Source organism: Olea europaea, unplaced genomic scaffold, assembly GCF_002742605.1.
Source record: "Olea europaea var. sylvestris unplaced genomic scaffold, O_europaea_v1 scaffold1279, whole genome shotgun sequence".
Classification (NCBI taxonomy): domain Eukaryota; kingdom Viridiplantae; phylum Streptophyta; class Magnoliopsida; order Lamiales; family Oleaceae; genus Olea; species Olea europaea.
The window spans coordinates 148,972-160,844 of NW_019230245.1; the positions used below are offsets into that span (position 1 = coordinate 148,972).

The 11,873-nt window shown below is 35.4% G+C and overlaps 1 protein-coding gene across 3 annotated transcripts; it reads left to right on the forward strand.

Annotated features, from left to right (window-relative positions):
• Positions 1-850: 850 nt before the first annotated feature.
• On the forward strand, positions 851-11,042 carry LOC111374711 (polyadenylate-binding protein-interacting protein 3-like). Of its 3 annotated transcripts, none has more exons than XM_022997433.1 (15): positions 851-952; positions 3,830-4,029; positions 4,100-4,246; positions 4,374-4,507; positions 4,750-4,940; positions 5,329-5,506; positions 5,611-5,844; positions 6,944-7,068; positions 7,225-7,294; positions 7,393-7,426; positions 7,663-7,976; positions 8,180-8,329; positions 9,256-9,348; positions 9,447-9,509; positions 10,548-11,042. In XM_022997433.1, exons 2-15 carry the CDS (start codon positions 3,900-3,902, stop codon positions 10,575-10,577), a joined length of 1,893 nt encoding a protein of 630 aa, XP_022853201.1. In that variant the 5' UTR covers positions 851-952; positions 3,830-3,899; the 3' UTR covers positions 10,578-11,042. The 3 variants fall into 3 exon arrangements, with proteins under 3 accessions (XP_022853201.1, XP_022853199.1, XP_022853200.1); XM_022997431.1 differs by having other exon boundaries at positions 863-952; positions 3,814-4,029; positions 10,548-11,016; XM_022997432.1 differs by lacking the exon at positions 851-952 and adding an exon at positions 2,831-3,146 and having other exon boundaries at positions 10,548-11,016.
• Positions 11,043-11,873: the final 831 nt, after the last annotated feature.

Consider the following 11,873-nt stretch of genomic DNA (forward strand, 5'->3'; position numbering starts at 1 on the left):
TCTTTAGAACCGAACCGAACCAAACTTTTCGGGTCTCTAGTAAATGGAACCGTCGGGTCCAAATATAATTATGGAACCGTTCGGGTTCGGTTCCATTCGGTTCGGTTCGGATCGGTTCGGTTCCGTTCGGTTCTGTACTATAATTAAATTTTTTAACATTTATAACAACGTTATATAAATACGACTAATGATACATTCAATAGTTTTGGAATGTCAGAGATTAGTAAACTATTTTGTTCAAATAATCGCTACGATCAAAGTTTCAGTCGGGGAAAGTCACGGCTTCGATCGGAGGTCAGAGTGTCGGCCGACGATTGTATAGGTTTTGGAATATTAGATAGGCTGCGAGAGTCGAGACAACGTTATGCACTTTATTGTAGGTGTTTAGGATTATTTAGTATATTTGATCTTGTTTGGCTAAGAAATGAAATAATAAAATGAGTAATTGGGCCAAAAATTAAAAAATTAGAAATGAAACAAATTATTGGGCCAAAAATTTGGATTTAGAAATCATTAATTTGTTAATTTGTTTAGAAAAAATTAAAATTAAAATAATTTGATTTAATCAATATAAAAAAAAAGAAAGATTCGGTTCTTATTCGGTTCTTGGTCTAGAACCGAGAACCGAATCGTACCCGTCGGTTCTCAATTCAGATACCCGTTCGGGTATTTAATTTGACAAGAACTGTCGGGTTCGGATCGGTTCGGTTCGGTCTGTTCGGTTCGGGAGATTTGCCCAGCCCTAATCTATCTATCCACTCAGCGATCGACTCTGCGACCCAATGGTTCTAATCGGGTCAATATCCGGGTCCAATAAACTCCTTCAAATTCATGAATTGATACATCATCCGGTTCGGGTCAGGCTCTGGCGTGGCGGTAATCCCCCATATAAAAACAAACACACGACAGCTTGTTGTATTTCTGATCAAACTCAGATCGGACTCTTTCTCTCGTAAGCACACCTCGCTTCTCTCTCTATGAATTTATACAAGTGTGCACATCTATAATTTTTAGGTTTCTATATTTAATTTATTGTTAGATTGTAGGTATTTGAACTGCGATTATTTCTAGGGTTTTTATTAGGCATTGTAAAACAATATATTTTTCTAGATTCTCTTTGATTGTGAATGATTGAGGAATAGCTGAGCAATTTGCCTATGTTTTTGCTCGATATTTACTTGAATATTGGTCGTGCCTGGGAAACTGATGTTTTCCATTGCACTTTTTTTGATAGCTTACAATTGAACCTTGGGTGATTCTGTAGTGGTGAACTTGCAAATTCTGTTGATTGAATAGCTTTTTTTTCCTAATTTATGTAGCATTGTAATGATATTCACTGCAGTTATATTTGTTTTTGGAAGTTTTGCTATCATTCAGAAACAAGATAATACACATGTGCGTGTTAGGTAGAAGATTCTCCCTCTCCCTGTTAGTGCTGTGTTGAAGGCGAATGAGTTGCCTGTAGAGGGTGTATTTTTTGGGGAAAGCACATATAGGCCTGTTCAAGCTTTCATAAACCTTTCCCAGTCATAGTGGGGGAATTATTGCTAAGAGCATGGTTTGTATGATTTAAGCTCTTTTTCAAGTCGAGGGCAGGTTCAAGAATGCCCATATGATTGACCAGTTTTACTAGAGTGTTCGCTGTCATCTGACAATTGTGTTTTCCAAAATGGTTGGCATAACGCCCTGCTACTTCTGTTCACATTACACGACTAATTTACTGATTTTTGTCATTTTTTCCATTTGGGATGTATTCACCATAAGAAGTGATCTTCATGTTTGAAAATTGTTTTTTGCTAACTTGTGTCAGCTCGGACGGGGTGTTAGCTGGAAATGCCTATTGTTTGGGCCTTTATTTTCAAAGGGGGATTTGGTTAATTATGCTTCAGACCCTTGTTCTTTTACTATTTTACACATCATTAGAAAGTATTCTTACTTGACATTATACACTATACTATCGCATTTTAAGATATCTTTTCTCCTCCTTGCTTCCACTTTATATTTTATGGTCGCATGTTAAGGTTTGTGTACTTCCTAACTATTATACTTCTCCTAATCATTGTCTAAAAACCGCTTGAGGATTATGTCTTGAAGTGCCTCACCTAAGGCTGTCATCAAGCGTCTCGAAGCTTATCATTGAGTCCCATTTGTTAAGTCACATGCTTCAAGGCAATAGCCTTTGGGCTGTGACAGAATACTTTCGATTGTGTTGCCCTTACTGGGCTTTTTGTTATTGGATTTAGTGTTTTGGAATTTTCTAATAACCTAGAATTTTTAAGGATTTGAGGCTTTGTTATCACAATCCAACCCTACAAACTAGAAAAAAGAATTAGGAAATAGAAAAGAGAGTAAGTGAAGCAAACATTCCCTAGTTTTCTACAATTAATATGTGATAAAACCTTTTTCCAAGTGAATTTGCAAATTTTAAATGGCAAATCAGCAATGACGAGGTTTATGCCATATTTCTTTTATATTTTCTTCTCATTGTCTCTATGGTGTTGAATTCTTCTTTTTTCCTGAAGGGGACGATTGCAAGTGGAGCATGGTGATGAAAAGAATGAGAAGGAACTAACAGTGATGAGGAGGATGATTTTCTTGAAGATCCTAGTAGTCAATGATATAGAGGATCTTTAGGCATTTTTAGTCTTAGTAGGAACTAAGAGTGATGAGGAGGGGGGTTTTCTTGAAGATCTCAGCAGTCGATGATGCAGAGGATCTTTAGGCATTTCTAGTCTAAGTAGTAGTTTACTAACTTTCGGTTCATGGTTTATTATGAGCACCTTTTTTTTTTTTTTTTGATTTATATTAAATTTTAATGATTTGTGTTGAGGCATTGCCTTGCCCCAGAGGGGTAAGTCGCCTCCATACCAACTATGTTGGGCGTTTTAAACATGGTTCTTAGTCTTAAACTTTGATTGAATTTATCCACCCCCACCCTCACCATGGAAAATATAGTGCCAAGAGTGTGGTTTGCGCTTATGCCAAGTGTTTTAGTTTGTTTGTTTGTTTTCTTAACCCCAAATTCCACTTTTTAGCATCTGTAGGAAGGTTAGCTTTGCTTCCATGCTCATGAAATGTTATCTTGATGATATGTGAAGTGCCTCGTTGATCTATCAGGAGAGATGCAAAACATCAAAGTAACAATGGTAGTAGTTTCAATAGATAATTTCTGTTTTTCATGAAAAATTTAATTCTTGTCAGGTAATTAAGCCACTGTTTGTTTGGAGAAAATGTATTTTTGAATAGTGATTTTTTTGGAGAAGGTGTGGTTAAAAAATAAGGAAAAGTTTTGAATTTACATATAATATTATATTATTGGCAAATGTGTGGTTGAAAATAAGAGAGAGAGAGAGAGAGAGAGAGAGAGATGCATTTTTGAAATAATGGAGCCCAAACAAGGGCTAAGTGTTTTCAGTAAGCTGACTGAGACTTCATCAAATAAAAATAATTATATTTTTATTTTATTTCTGTTCACCAAAATATATTGCTTGCAACATACTCAGATCTCTGCTGTAATTTTAGTTTTTCCAAGGTGATTTCTGTTTATGGACCATCTTCATTACATATGTTTCCTGTCTAGTTCTAGTTCACAATATTGATGCGAAAAAAGGTTGGGGGGGGGGGTGATGGAAGAGGGAGAAATTTGATATCTAGACTTCTGTGTTTATGGCTGGACCCTGACTGATGAGTTGTATTGTTAGATTCAGTATAATCATAGGAACTTTATCTTGTGGAATCTCCTGCTAATGACATGTTTGGTTTCTCTATTTCTCTAGTAATATAAGTTTGCCTGTCATAATTTATTTTATGCAGTTGATAACCTTTGCAGCTATTGCTGAACGGGTGAGCCTGGGGTTGATTCTTCCATATATATAAGAGTTCAACTTTTGAAGATAAATATGCAGCCAGTTGTACAACCCAGATCTTCCAATGGATATGGCCGTCGTAAAAGTGAAAGAGATATTGCAACAAAGTTTGATAGTAAGCTCCAGGCTGGGAAAACAAATTCTAGCAGGTTCACCAACGCAGGTAAGAGTTCGTCAATCAATACTGTTCATAAAGTTCCATTGTCAGTTTTTGTTAACTTATTAAATATCAGGTAAAGGAGGTGGACTTGATTCACCTTCACGTGATCGAATGATATATTTAACTACATGCCTAATTGGACATCAAGTAGAAGTCCAGGTGTCGGATGGATCTGTATTTTCTGGAATATTTCATGCTACAAATGCTGACAAGGATTTTGGTGCGTCCAGATATAGTTGCTCAACTTTAATAAGAAGAGTACATTATGGCTGATTAAATCTGCTTAAAATCCCCCATTAAATAAATATAAATGTCTTTTGACATTTGCTTTCTTGCTCTTGGTGCAGGGATTGTTCTGAAAATGGCACACTTAATAAAAGATGGTTCTCAAGGGCAGAAGAATATTTTTGATTCTGTTAATAAAACATGTTCAAGGACTTTGATCATATCGACTAAGGAGCTGGTGCAAGTGATAGCGAAGGTTCAATGTGTTCTCCATTATTTATTACCTTACTAAATATAACTAAATCTTACATAACAAAATGATACTGTTTATTGGAATACCTCCAAGTTGTCAACCTCAAATTAGATGGTGTTAGTCATTTCACCCTTACGCGTGACCTTTATTTTGTCAATTATGCACGGTGCGCGATAGTGTCTTTTCATGGTTGATGTGTCATTGAAGGTTATAGGGTAAAGTGATTTTGTTGTTAACTGGAACAGGGTGTGCCTGTAACTAGGGATGGGTTAACAAATGAGCTACAACATGACGAGCAGCAGGAGCTTATGACAGATTCCTGCATATCACAGTCCCGGCACGTTGACCTGGGCAGAGAATTGGAGCCCTGGGTCCCCGATGCAGATGATCCTGGATGTCCTGAATTGGAGAATATATTTGATGGCCCTTGGAATAGGTTGTTGAATGACTCTCTTTGACTTTTGGATAAAAGTATTTTATCTCTTTAAATTTGTAACTAGATAGAATAACTCCTGAAACTCCTTTTTCGCTTAACTTTTTCAAATACAATTTATCCGTGTGATGGTTTCCAACACGAGTGCCTTTTACCACAATTACAGATCAAGAAGTTAGACACTAGTTGTAGCAGAAACCTTTCAAAATCAAAGAGAAGTTCACACATTCCATTTAATTGTTGATATTGCTGTTTTTGCTTCTCCTCTCGTAAATATATTTTTTCAAGAACCTATGAACTATAAATCATCGAAGACATGGTTTCATCAGGGTGTCCTCTTTTTTCTTGTGCTGTTTTCACTGATGCAATGTTTGTTTTATCTGTCCGTCAGAGGCTGGGATCAGTTTGAAGCAAATGAAACCTTATTTGGAGTGAAAAGCACCTTCAATGAGGAATTTTACACGACAAAGCTTGAGAAAGGCCCTCAGATGAGAGACTTGGAAAGAGAAGCCAAAAGAATAGCTAGAGAGATTGAGGGTGAGGATACCCATGATCTCCATCTAGCAGAGGTTAGATTGAAACCCTGTTAGATTTTTACAATAATTTGGCTTTTCTCTCTGTTTCTGTTGACCTATTTTTTTCTTCGTTGATATCAAACACATTTCTTCAATAGGAAAGAGGTATTCAGCTGACTGGAAATCTGGAAATTGACGAGGAAACCAGATTCTCATCAGTCTATAGGGAAGTTGATGACAGTGGGTATGATGAGATTGAGGACATATTGTTGAATTCTCGAAATGATGAAACATTCGGAGATGTCTCTGGTTCTGTCACCGGCAAACCTTTCACAGACTTGGACACTGGGAAAATCAATTGTGAAGCTCAAATTTCTTCTAGACCTTTGATGGTAATTAAAAGCTTTAAAGTTTACTTTTTCTGTATTGCCTGCCTCTCTTCATATGTGGTAGTGGACCTTTTTCTTTAATCATTCTATGTTTCTAGATCTTTGGCTCTTCTGTGTTTACTTGCACTATAATTTTTCTACTTCTGGTATTCATGTTTTCATCATATCTTCTGTGGCCAACCGTAGTTCCCTGCATCTCCCTGCGTCTAATGAGAAAATGGAAAAGCCGTAAAGAGTAAGAGAGAGAGAGGGACAGCCTGTGATATACACAATTGATCCTGCAAAATGGGAATTTAGAGCCTGCATCTATTTGTGAATATGTTGAGGTTTAGAAAAATTATACTCTTTTACACCAAACTGTTCTGCAATCTTACTTACTTTTTCAGAGTACATGATCTCCCTCCTTTGACTCCTCCGTTCTCCTCCTTTCTTCCCATCCACCTTGTCAAAAGGGAATAAAGCGTCTCCTCAGATAGTTGGCTACAGATTTTCCGTCTCGCTTGCAACGACAAGCATGTGCTTGATTTTTGGGTTTGAAACTTTTTATTTTTTGTTGTACAACATTTTATGCTGTTCCTTAATTTTTTTTTTTTTTTGGGGGGTGGGGGGTAATAATTGAGTTTCATCATCATTTTTATGAAATTCTAACATTTGGATCAATTGGAATTAAAGCTCAAGGATTACAAATAGGACCGCCTATGTAATTTATATTCACAAAACTTGTATTCAGATTGTATAATTTTGACGTTTACTTTCTTTCTTGTGGCAATAACTCTAAACATAAATTTTTTAACTGGACTTTCTGTTGCCAACTATGGGAGCACTATGCTCTCCTTTCTTCTGTGTCTAGAGAAGCTCTTTTAAACATCCTGCTTATTAGTCTTAATAGTCTGATGTGAGTGCTATAACTGTAGTGAAATGGCTAAAATTAATCAAAAGGGTTTATCGCTTAAAAAGACATTGTAAGTAAGGTATATGATTATGTGATCCATCAAGCTATGTGTCTGGCTTTTGGATAATCAGTTGCCGGTTTCTTTTAGAGCTTTTGTTTTAAACTCTATTCAAGATCTAATTTTGTTAATTTTTGTTTCCTCATCTCCAGGACGAAGTACAATCTTCTCAGACTAGTACTTGCAGGGAGTTTTGTCATTCCAGTTTGGAGGATAATGCTCATCTACTTTCAACTGAACTGCTTCCTAAAAATACCTCAGCTATTGACGCTAGCAGGTTCCTATTCTATCACCTGATATTCCATGTTTGTGGTCAGATTCTTTTATGGTGACATGATACTAATAATTGCAGAATGTTGATATAATGTTAGTTAAGTCCTAATCAGGAAGTTCTATTCTTGATGAAGTTTTAACAAATCTCTAAATGATTTAGGCTTCAAGACGACCAGTCAACTGAACGGGTGGATAGTATTTGCAGCAAGGAGAATATAGAAAAGCCAATGGTGATCATCTGTTGAATGCTTTAAGAGATTTTCGTTATTGTTTTACCAGTTATTTTATTGGTAGCTGGCAAATTCTTATCATCTTTTATTCCATGCAGCTACCTGATCATACTGAAGTGTCAAAAGCAGAGGGTGAGTGATCCTTGTGGCACTGTTTACATTTGTTCAGTTGGTCTAGATCAGTTAGCATTTAGTAAATTGATTCTGAGATAGAGGCCAAAGTCTGCAACCCCCTCTTTTTTCTTTTAATTAAGTTGGAGATGATGAAAAAGGAAACAAGTTCTCTAGAATTTGTTTTTCCCTGGCGTCATATTAAATATTTTCTTTCATGCAGCACTGATATCAGTTATCATTGATAATTCTTGCAGATATGAAGTCATCATTGAGATATAAGAAAGAAAGCTCTGATAAGGGTGGATTGTCTCCAAATGCTACCGCATATGATCCGCCGAATCCTCCGTCCAAGGGTCAGGAAAAGGCAAGTTCTTCCAATGAGTATTCACAGGGTGCAGTGCCATCCAAACCACAGGGGACAGTAACTTCTCATGCCCGGCCCAGTAGTTCTGTATCTTCAACTTCTGATCGTGGAGGTGCCACATCAACTGCTGGTCGTGGATTATCACCAAGTTCATCTGTGGGATCATTGTCCTCAGAGAAGTCAACATTGAATCCATATGCTAAGGTGGAATGACACAGTTGCTATATTTTCTTTATTCAATAATGGCTGTTGCAATTAAACTGATCCCCTTCCCCCCACTGAGCCACAAACACGGGATTATTTTGGACATGCTTTGCTTTACTCAATTTAAATTCTCTCCCGTTATATTTCTGCCATGTGGCTGATATATTTTGCTGCATCTTTTACTGCTCTTGATTATTCCTCAGGAATTTAAATTAAATCCCAATGCAAAGAGCTTCATGCCATCTCAGGCACCTTTAAGACCTGCTTCTCCTGTTGCTGCTGATGGTTCCTTCTACTATCAAGCTAACATGGGTGCTGTATCACAGATGCACGGCATGCCTGTTAGTATTGGGGTGAGTGAATAGTTTTTAACTGCTACGAGGTTTATTATTCTTATACTATGCATATATGGCAATTGATTACCATCTGACAAACATGACATAATTTCTCTGTAAATTAAACTCGCCTTAATTGCTAAATCTGCAAGGTGATATATGATTTCTCTGTAAATTAAACTCGCCTTAATTGCTAAATCTGCAAGGTGATATATGATTTCTCTGTAAATTAAACTCGCCTTAATTGCTAAATCTGCAAGGTGATATATGATTTCTCTGTAAATTAAACTCGCCTTAATTGCTAAAACTGCAAAGTGATATATGTACACATTTTGCTGTTTTATCGATGCCACCTCTGTTTATTTGAAAATGAGTTGACTAGTGTTAATGTTCCAGAGAATTTACTTTCACAAATTCATTTTTTTACTTTATTTGCATAGCAAATATCGTACTCGTGCATCTGTCAAATGAAAAACAGGTGTTTGATTTTCTCGCCATAATCTAATTGATACTGTATGAATAATGATTTTGATTCATGGTTAGGCAACTGATCAATTTTTTTCTTTCCTGCTTCCAACACACCGTGCTTTGCAAGAGAGCTGTAGATATTGGGGTTGAAAGTTTTACTATGTTTGATGAAGATTAGTTTTTGTATGGTACGATATCCATTACAAAATTGCGCATACATTCTTTCTTATACAAACTCTGCATAAAGTAATTTGTATTATTTGTTTAAATAGAAATCTGTCTAGACAATTCCGCAATCTAGGAGGATAAGCAGCCTCTCTAATCCTCTTATTTTTTAAGTAGGATTTTGTCATATATATCTGTATTTAATATTCCTGGAATGGAAAAAAATGATGCAAAATTATGTTGTTCATCATATTTTGTTATGGACTACTTTTCATTTTTAGTTTTACAACTGGTATCTTATCCAATATCAGATTGGACCCTCATTTTCTGCCCAACAGCCCATTATGTTCAATCCACAGGCTACACAGATGCCACAGCCATATTTTCATCCAAATGGACCTCAGGTTTGTTGACATTTTATGGAATTAATGGCTCTGCATAAATTTTTCTACCCTTTTTGGGGTCTAATTATGTAGATGTTCTACTTATATATTTAATACAGTACGGGCAGCAGATGATAATTGGTCAGCCTCGGCAATTCTTGTACATGCCAACATATCCCCCAGTAAGTTAAATTGCGTTACTGTCTCTTTTCTTACTACTGTTGTTTGTTTCAGAGTGGTGCTTTATCTTTGTATTATCATAAGAATGCTGACACAATAATGTGGGACACATCCTGTTTTATCTTTCATTGTTCTTTCTGCTGCTAGCATTACTATTGCTTTATGGCACAAGTACACAATTCTATTATTTGTGAGGATCGTGTAACCATTTTAACATTTAAGAGAAAACATTGCAGAAATAAAATATGCTCATGAAAAAAATGCCTGTTTAGCATATGATAACATCTTTATTAGCGGTCATCCGATCTCTGTTCAATTCGGAGATCCTATGTTATTTGACTTAATACTGTACTAACATGGTTTTTGGTATTATATTTTTTGCCCATTATCTGCAAAGAAAGGGCATAAAAACTCAAAAAACAAGCACTTAAGTGCATGTTTCTGGTTAAACAAACTTTTTATCCATACATTCTATGGACCCATAACTTATTATTCACTTTTTATACTCACATTCCTGACAACCCGCAACTTAAATTTTAATTTAAACACTCCCTAACAAGAACTAAAACGCAGTGCTTTTTTTTTGAGCTTATCAGCTAGAAAAACAATATATCGAGAAAATATAAGTGAGATCTATCTATGTTTATTTATTTATTTATTTTTTTCGCAAAATATCAATATAACCTTAATGGGTTTTTAGGCTCCACCAGGGGATCTTGATGGGGGTTTGGTTACCCCAACAGTATGTTATCATTTTCAAAAAATGAGAACTATATATTAGAACATTGCCAGAGATGATCCATTGAGTGGGTCGTAGCCTTGCCTTGAAGCAAGATAAGACAAACTGATTGTGCTTCAGCCACTATGCATATTGTAGAAAATTGGACCCTTCCACAATCATTGCCAAAGCTGGCGAATACCTTTTCCTATCACCATCTACCTCAGCAGTTTGCGGAACTATTTTAAGTTAATTCAGTATGCTGATGGTTTAAAATCAAATTATATATATCCACTGTTTATTAATAAATTTATTTTTGCAGGAAATGCCGTACAAAGGAAGAGACTTTTAGACTGTTTGGCAAACTCTATTTTCAGCAGTTCTGCCATCATTGATAGGAATTAAATTTGTGACGGGGAACTGCTTGGAAACAATTTCTAGAAGAGCCGAGCAGCTGATAAATATCAAAGGGATCTGGGAACTGTTTTGCACACAGATACAATTTGGCAATGGTAACACACTCTTATAAGCTGGTGCATTGTCCTTGTTCCGCTTAATGTTCTAACATAGAATACTATTTTTATTTCTCTCGTTTATGGCGTCCTTTGTTTAAAGCAGTTTAAGATTTGTGGAACTATAGTGTTAATCCACCAAAAAAGAAAAAAAAAAAAAAAGGATTTTTGGAGTTATGTGGTGATTAAAGTTTTATTTTGGATTGTAAGTTAAATATCTCGAGGCACTTGTGACTTGTAGTCAAGTGGTGTTCATTACATTCATGTGTTCATTATCTATTTTTGGTTTCATAGTTACTTGAAAATCTTTCATCTCGTTTTTTATGAAAGCATCTAATGATTCTAATTGGTTTGATCTTCGTCCCCAAATCGTTTTTTATTATGTTGTCGTCCAGTTGTATCCTATTTGAGTTGTTTTCCATTTGTTGGGAGCGTTTATTGATATTGTACTTCCTCCCGTTATATCTGTATCTTTTTCTCTAAATTTGTTGACATTGGTTACTGAATTGCTAGATATACAAAATTAAGGCCCTGTTCTCTTTACCATTTTCGGGCCGTTTTCTGTTTTCGATTTTTCAAAACGGTGAAAACGTGTTCTCTTTCCCGTTTTCGAAAACGATTAAATAATAATGTTGAATATCACTTAAATTAATTTTAGCTTATGATTTAGTGACACTCGAAACATTAAGGAATCGGGCCGTCATAGTTGGTATTAGAGTGGGTTTACTTTCCAATAGTCTCAGATAAAAAATAAAAATTATTATTATTATTATTATTTTTATATATATATATATATATATATATTTTTTTTTTTTTTTGAGGTAATCTTGTGGTGATTCTCAAAATTTCAAAAAAAAAAAAAAAATTTCATTTTTTTTGTTTTGAGAAACAAACAAAAAGAACGCATTTTCAACAATTTCAAAACGAACACTCAAAACACAAAATTCAAAATGAATTTAAAACTCAAAACACAAAACTGAAACACAAAGAGAACACCCCTTAAGTGTCTAAAATTTGAGCCTTGATCTTAGACTTCAAAAAACGTTGTCATCACACTTTTCTACCCAAAAATATCTAAATTTTCCTATTTTTAATTCTCATCTTCAATAGTAGGAAAATATGAGCATTGATTAGGT

Excerpts from the sequence above, each read along its gene's own strand:
- LOC111374711 (XM_022997433.1), top strand. The coding sequence starts at position 3,900 with ATGCAGCCAGTTGTACAACCCAGATCTTCCAATGGATATGGCCGTCGT. Across the intron at positions 7,295-7,392 it reads AGAATATAGAAAAGCCAATG|CTACCTGATCATACTGAAGT; the intron begins GTGATCATCTGT and ends TATTCCATGCAG. Across the intron at positions 7,427-7,662 it reads TGAAGTGTCAAAAGCAGAGG|ATATGAAGTCATCATTGAGA; the intron begins GTGAGTGATCCT and ends TAATTCTTGCAG.